This window comes from Kogia breviceps, chromosome X, assembly GCF_026419965.1.
Source record: "Kogia breviceps isolate mKogBre1 chromosome X, mKogBre1 haplotype 1, whole genome shotgun sequence".
Lineage (NCBI taxonomy): Eukaryota > Metazoa > Chordata > Mammalia > Artiodactyla > Physeteridae > Kogia > Kogia breviceps.
The window spans coordinates 98,517,132-98,541,639 of record NC_081330.1 but is presented as its reverse complement, the minus strand read 5'-3'; the positions used below and the strand labels follow the sequence as shown (position 1 = coordinate 98,541,639).

Genomic DNA, 24,508 nt, shown 5'->3' with positions numbered 1-24,508 from the left:
TCTCATGCCCTGTTCCCACCCCCAGTAGCTTTGTAGAACTAAATTCTAGAAGTCATATTTGTTTATGTGACATCGGACCACAGTAGTTGGTTAGTTGTTTGGTTTGGTGAATCTTTCTGTGTTTAGATGAGATTTATTTCATCCCTTCATGGGTCACCACAGGGGAAAGACACTAAATGACCCAGGATTAACATAACTCACTCTATGCCTTAATGCAGTTAGGTCTTAAGAGAAGGAAACAAGAAGAACTAAAAAAAAACGGAAAACCACATATGGCTATTTAAATGTAAGTAAATTAAAATTAAATAAAATTAAAAATTCAGTTCCTCAGTCTCACTAGCCACATTTCAGGGGTTCAATACCCACATGTGGCTAATGGCTACTGTACTGGACAGTGCAGATATCTAATGCTGTCATTATGAGAGAACGTTCTATTGAACAGTGCTGGTATACAGCATCATGCAAAAGGAGAATGTCAGGATACAGCAAAAGGGATACCATATTGAAAACATAATGACCGTAGCCAGATATGGCCATAATAGTTAGGAAAGACCTAAAGCAGGAATTGGCAAACTAGGGCCTGTAGGCCAAATACGGCCCACTGTCTGTTCTTGTAAATAAAGTTTTATTGGAAAAGAGCCATGCTCATTTGTTTACATATTGTCTGTGGCTGCTTTCACAATGGCAGAGTTGAGCAGCTGTGTCAGAGACCATATGGCCTTCAAAGCCTCAAATATTTGCTGTTTAGTCCTTTACAGAAAAGGTTTGCTGACCCCTGACCTAAGCGAGTGTATACTAAAACATCTGCCAATAAGTCCTAGTTCTGTGGGATACTAATAGGACCAGGATTCTGCAAAACACACTTTAGGAAATGTTTTTCTAGACAAGGCAGGAACAGTAGTTTTAGTTTTCTTTCTCCCTTTGCTTCTTTCCTTTTCTGAGCAAGAACAAATTAATGCTATTCTTTGTTGTACGTGAGTCCAAACCCAGGGGGAGTTTCCCCTCTCCTGCCCCAACTAGACTGTAGAGCTGCCAGGTGCTCATGGATATTAAAATGTGGATGTTTTAAAGAAGAACGCTTTCTCCAGCCACACGAAAAGCTGAAGAAACAGCATACTACGTTGATGCTGTCCTATCTTCGGTCATTTCGGTAGGTAAACATATGCTATGTATACACCCAGGGTCAAATATTACAGCAAGTAGACATGATTGGGGTCAGCAATAACACACTTTAAAACAAAGCTAACTAATTGGCCATTTAATAACATGGAAGTTCAACTGCTTATGTGATCAAGAAGAAACTAAATGTTAGCTAAGCTTGCTGTACTCATGATCTAGACATAAGGAGAATTTAAAGAACATTTTAAAGCGTTTTACTAGAAAACTCCAGTGGTACCAACTGAAAGAATATTTGGTGAATTTCTTTTTTTGAGTAAATCAGACAGGGTTCTGGGATGAGAGTGGTCTTATGAAGCCTCACAGCTCTCTGGGATGTAGAGAAAACAGTAAATGGTGCTGACTTGGCATTGGAAGGCCCTACAGGATGGAGCCAATCTTCCCATTTTTTCCTATTGCTCTTTTTTCCAACCAGGGATTGAACCCGGGCCCTCAGCAGTTGAAAGCGCAGAGTCCTAACCACTGGATCGCCAGGGAATTCACTCTCCTGTTGCTCTTAAAAATCATTCTCCTTTAGCTCTTCCCACCCGAACAAAGCTCTAACTGCTAAAAAAGCTTTTGGGATTCAAATTTTAAACTTTGGAATAATAATAATAATAATAAATAAAATAAAATGATGGTAGCAAGATGGCTATTATCTATCCAGTATCTGCTAAGTGTTCATATGATCTCAAATCCTCTTTATTTTCCTGGAATTACTTCATTTTGTAGTTGAGGAAACAAAGAGGACAAGAGGTTAAGGATAAGATACAGAAAATAAGGGGAATAAAAATATTACAGATTTAAAATTCTTTACAATAAACAATGGATAGCACATTGGGTTTTAAAAGTGATAAAAGTCAACAATTTTGGTACAGATTAAGGAAAATATTGTTATATCAAAGAAAATGATACTGTCATTAAAACCTATTTTTCTGAAGAATAATTCATCTGGGTAACATTTATGGCATATTGTTGGAAAAATAGATTACAAATAGACTGAATGAGCCCAGTCTTCTTAAACAGCAACAATGATACCCCCCCCCCCCACACACACACACGACGTGTTTGCACCAAGAGAAGGCTGGAAGGGTGTACAATAAAATATTGAAAGTGGGATTGGGATTAACTGTTAACTCATTTTCTTCTTTGTTCTTTTCTGGACTTTCCAAATTTCCTATAATGAACAGTTAGTTCCTACTTATGTAATCAGAAAAAATATGTAAATTACAAGATTAGAAAAGTACTAGGAAAAATATACTTAAAGGAGAGTGAAACATTGCTTACGTGGAATAGGGTACGCAAACCGGTCTGGGTGCTTTGTGATGAGGGTGTTTTTTATGTGTCTTCTCCCAACACCATGCGCACCTATGTCATTTTTTTAAAAAGGAAGTTAAAAATTGGTAATTGTTAATAATATTCATAAAATGTTTTGAAGATGTAAATAAGAAAGCCACTTATGCAGTTAAACTTACCTAATAAGACTAGTGTTTTCCTTTTGAATGCTGTCAGTTTTACTACTTCTTCATATGTAACAAGATCTAATTGATCAAACACTAAAATGCAAAGATTTAGAAAGAATATAAATTTACAGAAGGAATATTTCATGTATATAAATTATAATTTTACTGGCAAAACCAAAATTATAGTAAAGCCATGTCTTAAAAAATATGAATCCAACTTATGATATATAGCTTACATGTAATTTAAGTCATATAACCTTTTGGGAGAAAATTTCATTTTTAAGCCCATGAAAATGCACTTTAGAACCAGGGTCATCCAAAGATATGTTGAGCACATGCATAAAAGTCCAGTTGTAAAAGATACTGCATATCTTTTCATGCAGTATCCAACAAATCATATGAATTCATTCAAAACAACATGCTGTTCATATTTTTGCAATTCTAAGAAATCAGCAATACTAAAAAGAAAAAGTCTGCAGACAGTGACCAACATGAATGCAACTAAAGTTAACCAAGAAAGAGGCCAGCTAGATTATTTCTAGGGATGGATGAGAGATGCATGGACAGCTGGTCTTTAACTTGATGGTTCTTTCTTTCAACAGAGTTGCTGAAGGTAGCATGCTAGATTTCCTTCAAAGTCAAGTTTTGCAACTATGATTTCACACACTTTGGAAATGAGCATCTCACAAGTTTTATTGTAACCCGGCTATCCATTCAATGGAAAGTCTTGGGTATGTAAGTAAGGGAACATGCTTCCCTGGGCCCCAAACTTTGTTAGCCTGTGTGTGGTAAGTAAGGTAGGATGGACAGAATGGGACGAAGCATGAAGCAGAGTCTGAGTTTGGAAACTTTTGCAAAAGGGGAGTTCTCTAATCATTACAGACTGAGAAGAAACGCTTTAAAAAATATTTTTTGGAAACCTGCCTCTTCACAAAACTATTACAAAAACTTTACCAAGATTACCGTTCCTGTTGAAGTTTAAGGTAGTCCAATTCTCACATCACATTTGAAAATTCTCACATGAAGGCTAAAATCACGTGTCTATGTTTCCCATAATATTTTTCTGTGTGGTACTACCCATATGTTGTCAGGCACACACTGAAATTTCTTTTTTTAAAAAAAAGAATATTGAATAAGCTCTGGATTTTAGAGGAGTTGAAATAAATTCCATGAAATTGATTCCATGGTGTAACAGAGGAATCTAAGATGCTTCAGTCAATCATTAAGAGAAGCTTCTTCTCCCTGAAACAATATGGCCAAATGCTTTTGAGTATCAGCTCAGTCCTTAACATTTGTGTTCTTCCCAGTAGCAAAGAACCTTAAAATGCAAAATAGGATACTCTGGAATGCAACAGATCAGAAACAAACAAATGAACAAAAAGTATCATTCCCAAAATACTAAAAAAAAAGGGAAATATAGTATGTTAAAATAAGGGTTAGTGCATGTTAATGGGTATTTGTGCATTTTTTTGGATAACTTGATTGCATAAAGGTTGACTAAAAGACTTAAAAGCATATTCTCTAGCAACAGCTAAAAACCACAAAGTGCTTTCTGTGTTTAGAATGGCAGATTCACAAAATCAAAATGAACATGAGGTTGTCTGCGTGGCGGAGCTAGCTAGTCATGCTGCAGTGGTAATGGAGCGACGAAGAGTTGCAAAAATAAAAGCAGGAGAGCTTACGGCATTGCTTTTTATACCTATTGCCCTCTGAGTGATATTTTCATCAAGAAAAGTATGCTTATGAAAGAAGTCCATCAACAAGCTGATATATTTTATTATATAGAAATAATCAAGCATCTCACAAAAGAGCAAGATGATGACACAAGTTTTCTGAATGGTATACACATCTCTTTCCCTCTACAGAGCCCTGACTCCAATCCTACTGAATTAAGTCATTTTTTTCAAACACATAAGAATGAGTTAGATATCAACAATCAACATGACAAATGAACAGATATGTTACACATCAGTATCTTAACCATATATGAGTAGCATGAAGAGGGTACTCCGGTCTAAATGAAATCATCACGTAGTCATAGGGTGGAGAAACAATAAAAAAGGATATTTTAAAATATGACATACAAAGAATATAAGGAGAACACTTAGAGACTGAACTTTTAAAGGTTTTAAGTTGTTTGCTGATTAAAAAAAAGGGACTTAATGAAAGGAAACCGTCAAAAACAAAGAGGCACAGTCACTCAACAGGTTACTTACATGCACAGAGGCCATTGGGAGTAAGACAGCATGAAAAATGTACAGGGGTCATTGAAATATGGCTTTTAATATATTAGTAAAATAAAAGTATAATATGCACAAAAGAAACTTTACCATGCAATATTCTAAACATGAGGCAAATAAATCACATTAAGAAACAAACTCATTTTAATAAAAATTCAACAATATCCTCATATAAAAGCCAGTAGGTTTTATATACTAGCATATGCATACAAATTTTGTCTGGGAATAGTTACAAGAAAGCTTCTTCAGGGAGTATAGGTGTGGAAGCCTTTTGCTTTTCATTCCGTATCTTTTCTAATCACGTGTGCCTATTACTTTTACTATTAAAAAAATGTCAACAGGGCAGTGAGATTATGGGCCACTTTTTGTCGTCTTTAGAGTTCTCTGTATTAAAGAAAACAAAAATAATAGCTTTTTAAAGTCAACAGTACTAATTTGTGGTATTAAACATAATTTAAACACACCTATGAATGGTATTGTAGAAATCCTCTATGTTTGTATGTGTGTATGTAAATGGGGTTTCTCAGGATATTTAAATACCACTATTCAGGGCTCTAACATTAAAAAAAAATGAATCAATGAAGTTTTAAAAAAAGTTTACATTAATAACTTGATCTTAAATTGATTTTGGAAGTCCTAGGGCTGAGGAATCTCAGTGCCTCAAAGAGTATAGTTCTTCTGGAAGCATGACAATCCTTTTTGCATCAAATTTATGTGGCTAAAAGTCTTTTATGTGTTGCAGAAAATGTATTTGCTGTAAACGCTACACACAACGTAATCAAATCTATTCCCAAGGCTTCAGAAATACTGTCTGGCATATTGTCCTGACTTCCTGGTAAGCTACTGAATGTTCATGACACTTTTGAGTATTTAGATACCTGTTCTCCAGTAGAATCTTTTCCATAAATAAGCCTTTAACATGGATTCCATATCTCAGTTGGAAGAGCTATCTTCAAAATAGCTTTGAAGTATACTAGTATCTTCAAATACTGTACAAACCTCCTCTTAGATAAGCCATTGTGCACGGTAACACTGGGCCAAGTAAAGTGGGCCTAATGTTACCACATCCTTTGTTCTTTCAAGGAAAGGCAGAAACCCAGATTTTATGTTAAATATTTGATTTTCAAATGTGATAACTAATTAAGATTATTTTAAACACTGTATGTATATGGGAAAAATAAAATTTATTTATGGGTCACATTCAGCAAATAGACTGCCACTATATAATGTGAGAGGTAGGCAACAGTTTGAACAGAATTCTGCTTTAACTAGACATGTAGAATTTCCTGGTGACATAAATGGAAATAGTTAATTCTAGTATTTTATCATTTCCATCAGTTCTAGATATTGGTAAAGTTCTCATCCTTTATTTTTACTACAAATGTAAACAACTTCAGAATTTAATGATAAGGTTTGGATCTTGCCAACAATAGCTCCTGAATTCTCAAGGATTTGAAGCAGGAAACAAAACATATGACCTTATTTTATTTTTTAAAAATTACTTATTTTTCAATGTATAAAAATCAGTTGCATTTTAAAAAAACTGAAGTACAGTTGATTTACAATGTTGTGTTAGTTTCAGGCAGGTGTACAGCAAAGTGATTCAGTTATATATATATATATATATAATCTTTTTCAGATTCTTTTCCCTTATAGGTTATTACAGAATATTGAGTGTAGTTCACTGTGCTCCACAGTAGGTCCTTGTTGGTTATCTATTTTATATATAGTAGTTTGTATATGTTAACCCCAATGGCCCTTATTTTAATTTACTGAGGACTACGGGAAGATTCCCCCAGTGTATTTTACAATCGACTTTTGAATAAGTCAGAAAACACCTTTCAGAAATATAGTTGGATTTGTGGCCTATGAACCCATTTGGCTAGTTCTTGGTATTAAAGAATATGATATTTCAAAGTTCTCAAAGCATTTGCCTTCCCAATGGATGTCAACAGTATGTGTTTCTCTCTTTTAGAGCAATTCTTTATGTAGGCAATGCCACATATTAGGATAAACTTTCATCATAGCTAAAAGCAGAACAGCTGATAAAATACTTGACTTTCCTTCCTGACAATTTCATCTCTTGTAAAGGCAAGGTAATCAGTAAGTAAATGGTTCTTCTGGTCTTTATAATTAACAAAATGTAAGAGTTGGTTGGTGATGGGGAAGAATGCTGAAGAGATAGTGGCAGAAAGGACATGCCAGGCAGCATATTCTAGAAAGTCCAGGGAAAAAGCCAGACATCTTCTCCAGACCAGATAAACTAATAGGAGAGCTCATGAGTGATGATTTTGTGCGGGTGGGAATCCTAACGATGACATTCTGACTAGACAGTCACAAATGAGCCTAAACACAAGTTCTGTACAGAAACTTGAGTGGCCCTGCAAGGACCTTATAAAAAGCTCAGATTTTCTGTCAAAGGAGGCTCTCAGACAAATACTGACATGTAGAAGGAACTGTGAGCATGAGGAGGGCCCTGAGGCCCGGAAGACCACTGCTTAGGAAGATGCTGTGGATAACAAAAAAGTGGTGGGTCTCCTCTACTCCTCTTAGTTTTAAGTTTACAGGAACTTAGATCCATGGTTTTGGATAGGAGGTGTTGTGTTTAAAGAAGACAGAGATAAAGCAATTCTATTCCATTTCTATGAGGTTCCTGCCTTCTCTAGCAAGGGTGATATAGCCTTCAAACATAATGGGCAATGTTTACCAGAGCTAAAGCTTAAGATAAGGGACAGCAAATGAGTACTTGGCTTCATTAAATGATATCCATTTATCAGGCCCAGTGATGAAATAACCTGAGATCCACTGAACTTTAGAATTAGAAAAGATATCCTTTATTGACGAACCCAATTCCCTCGTTTTGAGGCCCACAGGAGCCAAGTGATTTGCCAAAGGTGAATGGATACACAGGTGTGCTAATTTCCGGTCCTAGCTTGGGCTGGCTATTAAGCTTACACGTGCGTTTGCAGGACTACCAAGCACCACTTGTGATGAATCAGAGAGAACAGGTACAATGGAAGGTCAGTGGTGCCCCCGTGGTCAAAGAATGGAAAAAGTTAACTGTGGAAAACACTGGCCACCAGATAGGATGCTGATTCTCTGGCAAAATTCTTAAGTGAATGATTCAACGAACTCTTTGTCAGAATTTAGAGTCTAGTTTTTCAATTAACTGGCTTCTTATTTTTCCTCAGAGCTAAATTAAAGAGTGTTGGCAAATTAAATACTTATGTCTACATGCCTTCCATCAGTAGAATATAAAAAGCTAAGGATGAATTGACAGCCTTAGCGGCCATTTCTTTGCTTTTCTAGGTTTAAATTAATTTTAATGCCATCTATATATCATTTAAAATTATTGTAAAAATTACAAGGTTATACATATATATGTAATGTCAACAGACCTTTTGAGCCTGTTAGAAGCTGATGGAAATAAAGGTGATTATGGAGAATTGTCAATAACCACTGACATTTTACGTTAAACAACATTCTGCTGCTACTACAGTGAATTTCTTCAAATAGTACTACTGGAGCATTTATAATTAGTTTTAAATAATTATATTTAACTAATCTACTTTGAATATTTCTTCCCTTTATAAAACAAAAAAAAGCCATTATCAGACTAGTGCTCTGTAGTGGTATATAACCAGCAATGATACCTTTTATTGGAAATAAAAATGTGGCACACTGTAGCTATCATGATGGGAAAGACTTCCTTATTTAACTGAACCATTTAAAATTAAGCCATGTGGTCACTCACATTCATTCCACATTATACAATACTTCAAAATGTTTACTTTTACTCTCTGATCAAGAAATGAATCATTCAGAGTTTCAAAATAATTTTTCCTAGTGAATGCTAATAAAATATAACATTCTACAGAGGGAAATGCATTTCATATTTGTCAGAAATATTATACTGTCAAACTACGTATGCATGATTGCATTCACTTGATTTTCTTTGCCATATGTTTGAAGTTTGGAGTTATTTCTGAAACCTTGGGAACTAATCTAATGCCAATGTTGGGGCTTGCACTTCCTCAGAAAAGTTCCTTATAAAAGGAGTCATATTAAGAAGTTATTGAAAATAAATAAATCCCACTCTACATCATCATGCCTTTTCATTAAACTTAAGTTACATCCTGTGAGTCTTCTGGGAATTCTACTGCAATGACAGGGCATGCTTTTTTGGTATTCATTTCAGTTCTTAGCAAATGAGTTAATATTTTGACTTAAGTTGAATGCAAGCTTCCATATAGACGAACAATCCGTGAAAGGTAGGCCAAGATAATGTTCTTGGTCTTCCAGGGGCTAAGAAATACCATGAAGGAAGAAGACTAGTGACAGGAACTGACCAAATTAAGTTAGTATCTATCTAATGTCATTTGCACTCTTTCAAATCAATCACTGAACCATTTGCAGCACAGCTCTCTGTTAAGAGTGCACTTTTGCCCTTAGAAATGTGGCACAGGGCCATGTCCAAGGGCCACAGAGGAGCCAGGAGTGAGGGTATTTGCTCAAGACCAATCTCAGCAAGGAGGCAAGAATCCTGGCAATTCAGCAAACTCTCAATCTCTCATTTCTCAGGGGAGGACTTAATGTACTGGGGTTCTTTGAGTTCCAGAGAGTACTGTTTCCAAATAGCATTTTCTTCCTATAAAGTAAAGCTCTGTAAAATATTTGGCAAATAACCAACATAATAATCAAAGGTAAGGGATTCTTAAAGTTTTTGCAAGCTGATGATCTCATATGGTGACATTTTTTTGATAGAGAACTCTGAAGATGGAATTGAGACGTTACATCTACTTCAGTCTTTGAGATGTTTAACCGGTCTCAGTAAGTCGTACTTTTCCCTACCTGCATTGTGCTTCGCCAAATATTTATCTTTGTACTGCTTCTTTTTCTTGCCAAACCAAGTACAGCTGGCTTGTTGCTCCTGTTTGGTCTTCTCCATGGCAATGCAAGCAACTCGCCTAGCACACAAAGAAAAGAAAAAAACTAATGTATAGTTTTATGCTGATAAAAGAGGAAAACCAGTCATTTGAAGAGTTTACGTGAACCTGTGTGAACAAACTCCTCACAAACTTTTCAAATCATTCAGATAAAGGTTGCTCCTTGACAATTTCCTAGAAAGGTTTTAAAAATGCAGGCTTATACGAAAATAACATTGTATCACTTGAACATAAACTAACTGATAACACAGATGAAAAGTCTGAACATATAGTCATGAAATACAGTGGAAAAAGTGTGGGATTTTGAATTGAGACAGGTATGATTTGAATCCTAGCTCTATCACCTATTACCTTTTATCAATTTAGTGTTAGGTGCTTTTCTAGGAAATTTACATATATTAACTCATATATATATATTTTACATCTTTATTGGAGTATAATTGCCTTACAATGGTGTGTTAGTTTCTGCTTTATAACAAAGTGAATCAGTTATACATATACATATGTTCCCCTATCTCTTCCCTCTTGCGTCTCCCTCCCTCCCACCCTCCCTATCCCACCCTCCCTATCCCACCCCTCTAGGTGGTCACAAAGCACCGAGCTGATCTCCCTGTGCTATGCGGCTGCTTCTCACTAGCTAGCTATTTTACGTTTGGTGGTGTATATATATGTCCATGGCACTCTCTCACTTTGTCACAGCTTACCCTTCCCCCTCCCCATATCCTCAAGTCCATTCTCTAGTAGGTCTGTGTCTTTATTCCCGTCTTGCCCCCTAGGTTCTTCATGACATTTTTTGTTTGTTTGTTTGTTTTGTTTTTGCAGTATGCAGGCCTCTCACTGCTGTGGCCTCTCCCGTTGCGGAGCACAGGCTCCAGACGCGCAGGCTCAGCGGCCATGGCTCACAGGCCCAGCCGCTTCGCGGCACGTGGGATCTTCCCGGACTGGGGCACGAACCTGTGTCCCCTGCATTGGCAGGCGGACTCTCAACCACTGCGCCACCAGGGAAGCCCATGACATTTTTTTTCTTCGATTCCATATATATGTGTTAGCATATGGTATTTGTCTTTCTCTTTCTGACTTACTTCACTCTGTATGACAGACTCTAGGTCCATCCACCTCAATACAAATAACTCAATTTCGATTCTTTTATGGCTGAGTAATATTCCATTGTATATATATGCCACGTCTTCTTTATCCATTCATCTGTTGATGGACACTTAGGTTGCATCCATCTCCTGGCTATTGTAAATAGAGCTGCAATGAACATTTTGGTGCATGACTCTTTTTGAATTATGGTTTACTCAGGGTGTATGCCCAGTAGTGGGATTGCTGGGTCATATGGTAGTTCTATTTGTAGTTTTTTAAGGAACCTCCATACTGTTCTCCATAGTGGCTGTATCAATTCACATTCCCACGAGCAGTGCAAGAGTGTTCCCTTTTCTCCACACCCTCTCTAGCATTTAGTGTTCCTAGATTTTTTGATGATGGCCATTCTGACCGGTGTGAGATGATATCTCATTGTAGTTTTGATTTGCATTTCTCTAATGATTAGTGATGTTGAGCAACCTTTCATGTGTTTGTTGGCAATCTGTATATCTTCTTTGGAGAAATGTCTATTTAGGTCTTCTGCCCATTTTTGGATTGGGTCCTTTGTTGTTTTGTTATTGAGCTGCATGAGCTGCTTGTAAATTTTAGAGATTGATCCTTTGTCAGTTGCTTCATTTGCAAATATTTTCTCCCATTCTGAGGGTTGTCTTTTGGTCTTGTTTATGGTTTCCTTTGCTGTGCAAAAGCTTTTAAGTTTCATTAGGTCCCATTTGTTTATTTTTGTTTCTATTTCCATTTCTCTAGGAGGTGGGTCAAAAAGGATCTTGCTGTGATGTATGTCATAGAGTGTTCTGCCTATGTTTTCCTCTAAGAGTTTGATAGTGTCTCGCCTTACATTTAGGTCTTTAATCCATTTGGGTTTATTTTTGTGTATGGTGTTAGGCAGTGTTCTAATCTCATACTTTTACATGTACCAGTCCAGTTTTCCCAGCACCACTTATTGAAGAGGCTGTCCTTTCTCCACTGTACATTCCTGCCTCCTTTATCAAAGATAAGGTTACCATAGGTGCATGGGTTTATCTCTGGGCTTCCTATCCTGTTCCATTGATCTATATTTCTGTTTTTGTGCCAGTATCATACTGTCTTGATTACTGTAGCTTTGTAGTATAGTGTGAAGTCAGGGAGCCTGATTCCTCCAGCTCTGTTTTTCTTTCTCAAGATTGCTTTGGCTATTCGGGGTCTTTTGTGTTTCCATACAAATTGTGAAATTTTTTGTTCTAGTTCTGTGAAAAATGCTATTGGTAGTTTGATAAGGATTGCAATGAATCTGTAGATTTCTTTGGGTAGTAGAATCATTTTCACAATGTTGATTCTTCCAATCCAAGAACATGGTATATCTCTTCATCTGTTTGTATCATCTTTAATTTCTTTCATCAATATCTTCTAATTTTCTGCATACAGGTCTTTTGTCTCCTTAGGTAGGTTTACTCCTAGATATTTTATTCTTTTCGTTGCAATGGAAAATGGGAGTGTTTTCTTAATTTCACTTTCAGATTTTTCATCATTAGTGTATAGGATTGTCAGAGATTTCTGTGCATTAACTTTGTATCCTGCTACTTTACCAAATTCATTGATTAGCTCTAGTAGTTTTCTGGTAGCATGTTTAGGATTCTTTATGTATAGTATCATGTCATCTGGAAACAGTGACAGCTTTACTTCTTTTCCGATTTGGATTCCTTTTATTTCCTTTTCTTCTCTGATTGCTGTGGCTAAAACTTCCAAGACTATGTTGAATAATAGTGGAGAAAGTGGGCATCCTTATCTTGTTCCTGATCTTAGTGGAAATGGTTTCAGTTTTTCACCATTGAGGACAATGTTGGCTGTGGGTTTGTCATATATGGCCTTTATTATGTTGAGGAAAGTTCCCTGTATGCCTACTTTCTGCAGGGTTCTTATCATAAATGGGTGCTGAATTTTGTCAGAAGCTTTCTCTGCATGCATTGAGATGATCATATGGTTTTTCTCCTTCAACTTGTTAATATGGTGTATCACGTTGATTGATTTGAGTATACTGAAGAATCCTTGCATTCCTGGAATAAACCCCACTTGATCATGGTGTATGATCCTTTTAATGTGTTGTTGGATTCTGTTTGCTAGTATTTTATTGAGGATTTTTGCATCTATGTTCATCAGTGATATTGGCCTGTAGTTTTCTTTCTTTGTGACATCCTTGTCTTGTTTTGGTATCAGGGTGATGGTGGCTTCGTAGAATGAGTTTGGGAGTGTTCCTCCCTCTGCTATCGTTTGGAAGAGTTTGAGAAGGATAGGTGTGTTAGCTCTTCTCTAAATGTTTGATAGAATTCGCCTGTGAAGCCATCTGGTCCTGGGCTTTTGTTTGTTGGAAGATTTTTAATCACAGTTTCAATTTCATTGCTTGTGATTGGTCTGTTTATATTTTCTATTTCTTCCTGATTCAGTCTCGGCAGGTTATGCATTTCTAAGAATTTGTCCATTTCTTCCAGGTTGTCCATTTTATTGGCATAGTTGCTGTAGTAATCTCTCATGATCCTTTGTATTTCTGCAGTGTCAGTTGTTACTTCTCCTTTTTCATTTCTAATTCTATTGATTTGAGTCTTCTCCCTTTTTTTCTTGATGACTCTGGCTAATGGTTTATCAATTTTGTTTATCTTCTCAAAGAACCAGCTTTTAGTTTTATTGATCTTTGCTATCGTTTCTTTCACTTCTTTTTCATTTATTTCTGATATGATCTTTATGATTTCTTTCCTTCTGCTAACTTTTAGGGGTTTTTTTGTTCTTCTTTCTCTAATTGCTTTAAGTACAAGGTTAGGTTGTTTATTCGAGTTGTTTCCTGTTTCTTAAGGTAGGATTGTATTGCTATAAACTTCCCTCTTAGAATTGCTTTTGCTGCATCCCATAGGTTTTGGGTCGTCGTGTCTCCATTGTCATTTGTTTCTAGGTATTTTTTGATTTCCTCTTTGATTTCTTCAGTGATCACTTCATTATTAAGTAGTGTATTGGTTAGCCTCCATGTGTTTGTATTTTTTACAGATATTTTCCTGTAATTGATATCTAGTCTCATAGCGTTGTGGTCGGAAAAGATACTTGCTACAATATCAATTTTCTTAAATTTACCAAGGCTTGATTTGTGACCCAAGATATGATCTATCCTGGAGAATGTTCCATGAGCACTTGAGAAAAATGTGTATTCTGTTGTTTTTGGATGGAATGTCCTATCAATATCAATTAAGTCCATCTTGTTTAATGTATTATTTAAAGCCTGTGTTTCCTTATTTATTTTAATTTTGGATGATCTGTCCATTGGTGAAAGTGGGGTGTTAAAGTCCCCTACTATGAATGTGTTACTGTCAATCTCCCCTTTTATGGTTGTTAGTATTTGCCTTATGTATTGACGTGCTCCTATTTTGAGGGCATAAATATTTACAATTGTTATATCTTCTTCTTGTATCGATTCCTTGATCATTATGTAGTGTCCTTCTTTGTCTCTTGTAATAGTCTTTATTTTAAAGTCTATTTTGTCTGATATGAGAATTGCTACTCCAGCTTTCTTCTGATTTCCATTTGCATGGAATATCTTTTTCCATCCCCTCACTTTCAGTCTGTATGTGTCCCTAGGTCTGAAGTGGGTCTCTTGTAGACAGCATATATATAGGTCTTGTTTTTGTATCCATTCAGCCAGTCTGTGTCTTTTGGTGGGAGCATTTAATCCGTTTACATTTAAGGTAATTATTGGTATGTATGTTCCCATTACCATTTACTTGTTTTGAGTTTGTTCTTGTAGGTCTTTTCCTTCTCTTGTGTTTCTTGCCTAGAGAAGTTCCTTTAGCATTTGTTGTGGAGCTGGTTTGGTGGTGCTGAACTCTCTCAGCTTTTGCTTAGCTGTAAAGGTTTTAATTTCTCCGTCAAATCTGAATGAGATCCTTGCTGGGTAGAGTAATCTTGGTTGTAGGTTTCTCTCCTTCACCACTTTAAATATGTCCTGCCACTCCCTTCTGGCTCTCAGAGTTTCTGCTGAAAGATCAGATGTTAACCTTTTGGGGATTCCCTTGTGTGTTATTTGTTGTTTTTCCTTTGCTGCTTTTAATATGTTTTCTTTGTATTTAATTTTTGATAGTTTGATTAATATGTGTCTTGGCGTGTTTCTCCTTGGATTTATCCTGTATGGGACTCTCTGTGCTTCCTGGACTTGATTGACTATTTTCTTTCCCATATTAGGGAAGTTTTCAACTATAATCTCTTCAAATATTTTCTCAGTCCCTTTTTCTTTTCTTCTTCTGGGACCCCTATAATTCGAATGTTGGTGCGTTTAATGTTGTCCCAGAGGTCTCTGAGACTGTCCTCAGTTCTTTTCATTCTTTTTTCTTTATTCTGCTCTGCAGTAGTTATTTCCAGTATTTTGTCTTCCAGGTCACTTATCCGTTCTTCTGCCTCAGTTATTCTGCTATTGATCCCATTTAGAGTATTTTTAATTTCCTTTATTGTGTTGTTCATCATTGCTTCCTTCCTTTTTAGTTCTTCTAGGTCCTTGTTAAATGTTTCTTTCATTTTGTCCATTCTATTGCCAAGATTTTGGATCATCTTTACTATCATTATTCTCAATTCTTTTTCAGGTAGACTGCGTATTTCCTCTTCGTTTGTTAGGTCTGGTGGGTTTTTACCTTGCTCCTTCATCTGCTGTGTGTTTTTCTTTTCATTTTACTTATCTTACTGTGTTTGGGGTCTCCTTTTTGCAGGCTGCAGGTTCGTAGTTCCCGTTGTTTTTGGTGTCAGTCCCCAGTGGCTAAGGTTGGTTCAGTGGGTTGAGTAGGTTTCCTGGTTGGGGGGACTAGTGCCTGTGTTCTGATGGATGAGGCTGGATCTTGTCTTTCTGGTGGGCAGGTCCACATCTGGTGGTATGTTTTGGGGTGTCAGTGCCCTTATTATGATTTTAGGCAGCCTCTCTGCTAATGGATGTGGTTGTGTTCCTATCTTGCTAGTTGTTTGGCATAGGGTGTCCAGCACTGTTCTTTGCTGGTCCTTGAGTGAAGCTGGGTCTTGGTGTTGAGATGGAGATCTCTGGGAGATTTTCGCCGTTTGATATTATGTGGAGCTGGGACGTCTCTTGTGGACCAGTGTCTTGAAGTTGGTTCTCCCACCTCAGAGACACAGCCCTGACGCCTGGCTGGAGCACCAAGAGCCTTTAATCCACACCGCTCAGAATAAAAGGGAGAAAAAATAGAAAGAAAAGGAAGGAAGGAAAGAAGGAAGAAAGGATGGAAGAAAGGAAGGATGAAAGGAAGGAAGAAAGAAGATAAAATAAAGTAGGATAAAATAAAGTTATTAAAATAAAAAATTATTAAGAAGAAAAATTTTTTAAAGTAAAAAAAAAAAACAAAACAAAACCCAGGACGGTCGGAACCCTAGGACAAATGGTGAAAGTAAAGTTATACAGACAAAATCTCACACAGAAGCACATACATACACACTCACAAAAAGAGAAAAAAGGGAAAAAAATAATATATCTTGCTCCCAAAGTCCATCTCATAACTTGGGATGATTCGCTCTCTATTGAGGTATTCCACAGATGCAGGGCACTTCAAGTTGATTGTGGAGCTTTAATCCACTGCTTCTGAGGCTGCTGGGAGAGACCTCCCCCTCTCCCCTTTGTTCGCACAGCTTCTGGGGTTCAGCTTTGGATTTGGCCCCGCCTCTGGGCATAGGTCGCCAGAGGGTGTCTGCTCTTTGCTCAGACAGGACGGGGTTAAAGGAGCAGCTGATTCGGGGGCTCTGGCTCACTCAGGCCAGGTGGAGGGAGGGGCACGGATGCGGGGGGATGCAGGGCGATTCTGTGGTGGCAGAGGCCAGCGTGACGTTGCACCAGCCTGAGGCGTGCCGTGCGCTCTCCCGGGGAAGCTGTCCCTTTATCCCGGGACCCTGGCAGTGGCGGACTGCACAGGCTTTTGGGAGGGGAAGTGTGGAGAGTGACCTGTGCTTGCACACAGGCTTCTTGGTGGTGGCAGCAGCAGCCTTAGCGTCTCATGCCCATCTCTGGGGTCCAAGCTGATAGCCACGGCTGGCTCGTGCCCGTCTCGAGCTCCTTTAAGCAGCGCTCTTAATCCCCTCTCCTCGCGCACCAGGAAACAAAGAGGGAAGAAGAAGTCTCTTGCCTCTTTGGCAGGTCCAGACTTCCCCCCGGACTCCCTCCCAGCTAGCCATGGTGCACTAACCCCTTCAGGCTGTGTTCACGCTGCCAGTCCTCTCCCTGCAATCTGACTGAAGCCTGAGCCTCTTATTAACTCATTTAATCTTTCTAACAACATGTGAAATCATGTCACTGTTTTACATATGAGGGGATCAAAGGACTGAGAGGTTAATTAATTTGTCCTAATCACACAGCTAATAAAGCGGGAGTGAGCACAGTTTGGCACCAGAGCCCATGCTCTTAGGCGGTACATTCTGTTGGCAAGTTCCTTAATCTCTTGGAGCCTCTTGGATGGCTGTTGTAAAGAATTATAACAAAAAATGTAAATAATATCCCTAGCACAGTGTCAGGCACAGTAGATGCCAAATAAATGGCACTACTACTACTTGAAGATTCTAGGTAGGAAAAAAAACCCATGATTAAATCCAGTTAGAATTACATTCAGAAAAATCATAATTTTGTTCTACATAATTATAGTATTCAGCATTAGTAACATATACATAAATGTTGTGAAGAAGTTGCTTTCTTAGGACTTCCCTGGTGGTGCAGTTGTTAAGAATCTGCCTGCCAATGCAGGGGACACGGGTTCGAGCCCTGGTCCAGGAAGGTCCCACATGCCGTGGAGCAACTAAGCACGTGTGCCAAAACTACTGAGCCTGTGTTCTAGAGCCCACGAGCCACAACTACTGAGCCTACGTGCCACAACTACTGAAGTGCACATGCCTGGAACCCATGCTCCACAACAAGACAAGCCACTGCAATGAGAAGCCTGCATACCACAACGAAGGGTAGCTCCCACTCGCCGCAACTAGAGAAAGCCCGTGCGCAGCAACAAAGACCCAACGCAGCCAAAAAATTTTTTTAAAAAGTTGCTCTCTTAGGTTTAGGCTAAGCAAGTACTTGCCTGTCAAGATATTACCACAGAAGGTTTTGCTTACTTAATGACTTTGCTTGTGGGCCAATGTGGGGTGCCCGAGTGAGCAACATATAAGGAGAATCCAAAATCACTATCAGAATGCCATACAATGCTATTGAAAATGACGAGTTGTTTTCCAATGAGATTGTACTGATTTGCATTCCCACCAGCAGTATAGAGTTCCTATTGTTCCACTTCCATGTCAACACTTGTTATTATGAGTCTATAATTTTAGCCATCATGGTGGATGAGTAATGAAATAACACTGTTTGGAGTTTGCATTTCACTGATTATTAATGAGATTGAGCACCTTTTCATATGCTTATTGGCTATTGGATTTCCTCTTTTGTAAAGTGCCTGTTCAAATCTTTTGACCATTTTCCTATCCAGTTGTCTTTTTCTCATTGATTTGTAGGAACTCTTTATATGGTGTGAATATTACACTTTTGTTAGTTATATGCATTGGAGGTATCTTCTTCCACTCTATGGCTTGCGTTTTAAATCTTTTCATGGTATTTTAAAAAAAATATTCTCTATTATTAGTTTATTTTTAAGTAGTTAATAATACATATTTTTTTTAAAATTTTTTTAACATCTTTATTTGAGTATAACTGTTTTACAATAGTGTGTTAGTTTCTCCTTTACAACAAAGTGAATCAGTTATACATATACTTTTCATGGTATTTGATGAAGGTAACTTACTAGTTTTAATTTAGTCAAATCTAGCAATGTTTTCTTTTATGGGAAATATTTTTGATACCTTTTTTAGGAAATCCTTCCTTGTCCCTAAAGATATTCTCCAATATTATCTTCTCAAGGGTTTATAGTTTCGTCTTTCATGTTTTGGTTTTTAATACACTGGAACTGATTTTTGTATGTGGTGTGAAGTTAGGGGTCCAATTTCTCTTTTTTTTCCCTAATGGATATCCAATTGCCCCAGCATAACTTATGGAAAAGTCTATTCATTCCTCACTAGTGACTATGTATGAGAGTGTTCAGGGGTTCTCTTCAATTGGTCTGTTTGAGCATCTCTAAGCCCATACCTTATTGTCTTAATTACTACAGCTTTATAATAAATTTTGGCATCAGTGGGGCAAGGCCTCCCTCCTAATGCTTCTAGAAGAGCATCTTGACTATTCCTGATTCTGTGGATTTCCTTGAAAACTTTAAATGCAAATAGCTAATTAGATCTAGAGGCCTAAGCAAACTTAAGTTCTATTTTTTTTGCAAGAGTACTTTATAGAATTATGGTGTTGCAGGTGGTGTTATGTAGGGTATTTAAAAATTATTTTCCATTTTTTACTGTAAATAGAAATATAATTGATTAAAAAAATTTTTTAACATCTTTATTGGAGTATAACTGTTTTACAATGGTGTATTAGTTTCTGCTTTACAACAAAGTGAATCAGTTATACATATACATATGTTCCCATATCTCTTCCCTCTTGCATCTCCCTCTCTCCCACCCTCCCTATCCCACCCCTCTAGGTGGTCTCAAAGCACCGAGCTGATCTCCCTGTGCTATGCGGCTGCTTCCCACTAGCTAGCTATTTTACATTTGGTAGTGTATATATGTTCATGCCACTCTCACTTGGTCACAGCTTACCCTTCCCCTCCCCATATCCTCAAGTCCATACTCGAGTAGGTCTGTGTTTTATTCCCATCCTACCCCTGGTCTCTTCATGACATTTTTTTCCTTAGATTCCATATATATGTGTTAGCATACGGTATTTGTTTTTCTCCTTCTGACTTACTTCACTCTGTATGACAGACTCCAGGTCTATCCACCTCATTACAAATAACTCAGTTTTGTTTCTTTTTACAGCTGAGTAATATTCCATTGTATATATGTGCCACATCTTCTTTATCCATTCATCTGTTGATGGACACTTAGGTTGCTTCCATGTCCTGGCTATCATAAATAGAGCTGCAATGAACATTTTGGTACATGACTCTTTTTGAATTATGGTTTTCTCAGGGTATAAGCCCAGCAGTGGGATTGTGGGGTCATGTGGTAGTTCTATTTTTAGTTTTTTAAGGAACCTCCATACTGTTCTCCATAGTGGCTGTATCAATTTACATTCCCACCAGCAGTGCAAGAGTGTACCCTTTTCTCCACACCCTCTCCAGCATTTATTGTTTCTAGATTTTTTGATGATGGCCATTCTGACCAGTGTGAGATGGTATCTCATTGTAGATTTGATTTGCATTTCTCTAATGATTAACGATGTTGAGCATTCTTTCATGTGTTTGTTGGCAATCTGTATATCTTCTTTGGAGAAATGTCTATTTAGTTTTTCTGCCCATTTTTGGATTGGGTTGTTTGTTTTTTTATAATTGATTTTTGTACACTGATTTTACATCAGCCATCTTGCTAAACTCATATTAATTCTAACTGTTTATCTATAGATTCCTTTGAATTTCTACACAGAATCATATCACCTGTTATATATTTTTTCCCTTCCAATAATGTCTGCTGTAGGTTTATTGTAGATACTCTCAATCAGGTTTAAGGAAGTTCCCTTCAATTCACAGTTTGTGAGAGTTTTAATCATAATGGATGTTGAATTTTAAAATCTGCACCTATTGTTATGACCATGTGGATTTTTCTTGTTTAGTGTTAATATGGTGAATAGGTTGATTGGTTTTCCAATGTTGAACCAGCTGTGCATTCCCAGTACAAACTCTACTGGGTCAAGATGTATATCCTTTTTATATATTGCTAGATTCAATTTGCTAATATTTTGCTGAGGATTTTTACATCTGTGCTCATGAGGGATACGGGTCTGTAGTTTTCTTTTGCCTTTATTGAACTTTGGTATTAGGGTAATGTTGGCATCATGAAATGAGCTGGGAAGTGTTCTCTTCTACTTTCTTAAAGAGTCTTTCCTCCATGTCTCTTTCTCTCTCTTGCTCTTTGAGGGCTTTATTTATATTTATTTCTTTATTTTTGGTTAGGAGAAAGACATTTACTGGGAAATACTGTGAACTCTCATCAACAGCAACAAAGTCAATCTCCATATATTACCTAAGTGGCATACAGAGGAGGCTGATGAAACCTTTGCTTCGGGAATTCTTCCAGTTCAAGCCAATATGTGCTGTCAGTCATAACTACAGCTTCTGTGAGGCACAGGATCTTTGGAAACATAAGCAGAACTGAGGAATTTTTGACAGGTTAAAAGAGATGAAATCCTGACCTCGTGAAGCTTACATTATAGTGTACAGAGTATCTTATAATAAATGTTTTTCAGCTTAAAAATTTTAAGAAAAAAAAACCTTTAAGAAAAAGAAATTCCCAGTAAAAATTTGTGGTGTGGCCATATGTGGTGTAATGACAGGAATAATACTGATTTTTACTAGGCACTCAGGAAATGAATGTTATTTCTTTTAGCTCAGTATGTGCAAGGAAACTGTGTTAGAATTTAGGTCAACCTGGAAGGAAATTTCAAACACATGTTTAACATTTTATTGCTGATTTGGATGAGGATCTAGTAGGCAAGGCAAGGGATGATAGATTCAGGGACTCAAATCATATCTATCAGAGGATTAGACTGATGGGCCTTGTCAAGCAAGATGAGATTTAGCAAGGATAAACAAGGTAAGGTATTTGGGTCCAAAAAAATTGATTTCTCATCTAGAGGATGTGAAAAATATAACTTGGTAGCAACACATCTGAACAAAGCTTCTGGGTTTGGCTGATAGTATTGTTTCCAATATTTCTCATTAGTATTACATGTCCATCGACATTCTAGAGACCAATTCACTTTTCCAACAAGGGACTCTGCTTTTTCCCCTCAGGTGGGAATGCCTTCCTATATCTCCAGAGTCCTACTGTGGTCTCAAGGAACATACTGCCCAGTGGGCCTCTTCCTCTTCATCCTAGTTAGAATCCCTGTCTGCCTCTATGGTCACTGCAACTTTATTGAGTTCAGTTGTTCTGCAATAAACTGAACATAACATATAAAGAGTAAAATTTCATCAGTTTTGAAACATTATACATCCCATGAAACCATAACTACAATCAAGATAACAAATATTTTCATCACCCCAGGAATTTTCTTATGCCCCTCTGTAATCCCTCCCTCCCTCCTCCAGATCCCCAGGAGACCACTATCACTGTAGATTAGTTTTGCATTTTTTGGAATTTTATATAATGGAATTATACAGTATATTCTCTTTTTTGCCTGGAAACCCAGCCTAATGATTTTGAGTTTCACCCATATTGTTGTGTGTTATCAATTGTTCGTTTCTTTTTATTGCTTAAGAGCATCCTATTGTATGCATATGCCATCATTTGTTTATCCATTTACCTGCTGATGAAAACTTTAAACAATTTTAGCCATTCTAATAGGCGTGTGGCCACTGAGTTTTTGTTAGTGCATTTTTTGTCCTTGGAAATTCATTTTGGTTCTTTTTCAAATCTGCTATGCCATTAATTTTTTTCCCCCTCTTCTCTGAAGATATTTTTAAAGCTTTTACTGATTTTTAAAAGCCTGCTAATAAGCACAGTTGTTTAAAAACCTTTGTCTCCTAATTCCAGTATATGAAGTAGGTTTGAGTTTGTTCCTGGCATCTTTCATTTCTGTCAGGTCTCACTGGTTTCCATGTGCGCCTGCTTATTTTGACTTGCTGGTAACTGCCCTCAAGAAAGTTTACATGGGGTGTCAGGAGGAGCTCTAGGATGAGGCCTAGGATAAAAGTGTTCTCCTTCAGAGACTTTCATTTGTTTATAACAGATATTTGGAAACTATTAGTAAAGGGGAAACCTCACATCAAGTGCATAGCTGGAGATTCCCTGGCTGTCCCAGGCTATGTGTACCTGGGTGCAAATCCATTCAAGGTGGACCGGTGGCCACATTTTTTTCAGGGGAACTTTGCTTTCCTTTTGCTCTGCTCACTGACAAGGCAGCCTTCTCTACAGTCCCCCGGTGTGGAAGGGCAGTGAGGGGATGCTTATCTGTTTGCTCTTAATCTTGGGGTATAATAGCCTTTTGCAGATCCTGACAATGCGGGATGAGTCTCCTAACAGATTCTCCTACTTGTACAGGCCTTATTAGGTCTTAACCTTGGTCCTCTGGCAGAGAAGTTTTTAGTAATAGAAATGCCCTCCTGGCAAAATGGACCAATTTGGTACTCTAATTTTTACTGCTCTGATTAATGGCTTTCATATAAAAATTGGTCACTGAGTTCCCCAATACCTTTTCAGCTACTTAGTGCTCTTAAGGTCATTTTCAAAAACATATTTTCTGTAGCACTTTTCATTTTTTTTTCCAGTGGGAGGATTGATCCAAATAACCTAGTCTATCATTATAGGAAACAGGAAGCAAATCTGCTTTTCCCCCTGCCATTTCTCAGGCTTCCTCCAGAGGACTCAGAGTTCTAGGTACTGGTGAGACATGATTTATACAAATGAGCTGACTAGGGAGAAGAGGTCTGGATTCTACATAATTATTTTCAACAAATGCTCATTAATATATGGCAACATTCAGGAACACATTTTGTAAAACATAAATATCAGTGATAACATAGTAACATCACCATCAAAATGACTTAGAAATCACTTTCCTCTCACTAATGCTTAAATTGTTTTCTGAAGATCAGACTGAAAGACAGCATCAGATGGAAGGCTGCTACTTCCTCTAACTAGGCCTATGTTTCCTCGTGTAAAATGATGGCATCTGAAGTTCTTACCAGCTCCAACATTCTAAATTTAAGAGTATTGCTGAAAGAAGTGATCAAGCAAAAGAGATTAGCTGAGAAATCCCTTTAATTAGTGAAAAAAAAGGATGAAAAGTTGTACGTGTCTACGAACTCTATGCCTTTGGTCTCTATCAGCTAGGTTCAAGTATTTTGGACATGAAGTTATCTTTTTTGCCCTAGGTTTCTGATATATATTGCCAAAGTACTGACCAAGGTAAAACTACTGACATCTTTCAAAAAATAGCAAATTGTAACATTAGTAACAGAAATAGATTTTACCAAAATACACAGTAATCTGTGACTCCTCTTAGTTAAAAACATGTCTAAAAACTGTTTGACTTTAACCTGCTTTCAAAGCCTAAACTGTCTAACAGACACACATTTTTAAAGACCTGGCAAGAGGGACTTTCCTGGTGGTGCAGTGGTTATGAATCCACCTGCCAATGCAGGGAACATGGGTTCAAGCCCTGGTCTGGGAAGATCCCACATGACTCGGAGCAACTAAGCCCGTGAGCCACAACTACTGAGCCTGTGCTCTAGAGCCTGTGAGCCACAACTACTGAGCCCATGTGCCGCAACTACTGAAGCCTGCGCACCTAGAGCCTGTGCTCCGCAACAAGAGAAGCCACTGCAATGAGAAGCCCGCACACTGCAACGAAAAGCAGCCCCTGCTCGCCACAACCAGAGAAAGCCCGCGCAGCAACGAAGACCCAACGCAGCCAAAAATAAATAAATTTATTTTAAAAAAAGACCTGGAAAGGTAAAGAATGAAGCTTCTGACTGTCTTACCCTTCTAATAGTGAAACATTTTCTCTTTAACT

General features: G+C 37.6%; 1 protein-coding gene and 1 long non-coding RNA gene across 20 annotated transcripts in view; one reads left to right on the top strand and one right to left on the bottom strand.

The window, feature by feature from the left end:
* CASK (calcium/calmodulin dependent serine protein kinase) overlaps nt 1-24,508 on the bottom strand; it is a 401,244-nt gene that overhangs the window by 14,887 nt on the left and 361,849 nt on the right. For 12 of the 19 annotated variants that reach the window (XM_067022830.1, XM_067022834.1, XM_067022836.1 and 9 more), the window contains 3 exons: nt 9,710-9,825; nt 2,631-2,711; nt 2,443-2,523 (listed from right to left, as the gene is read on the bottom strand). In XM_067022830.1, the coding sequence (XP_066878931.1) occupies nt 2,443-2,523; nt 2,631-2,711; nt 9,710-9,825 (278 nt within the window). The remainder of the gene's footprint in view (nt 1-2,442; nt 2,524-2,630; nt 2,712-9,709; nt 9,826-24,508) is intronic. The other 7 variants (XM_067022831.1, XM_067022835.1, XM_067022838.1 and 4 more) reach the window with 1 other exon arrangement.
* LOC136793345 (uncharacterized) lies at nt 3,308-24,408 on the top strand. Its single transcript, XR_010838537.1, has 4 exons — nt 3,308-3,349; nt 5,601-5,693; nt 9,623-9,688; nt 20,946-24,408. It is a non-coding gene; the product is annotated as an uncharacterized lncRNA (long non-coding RNA).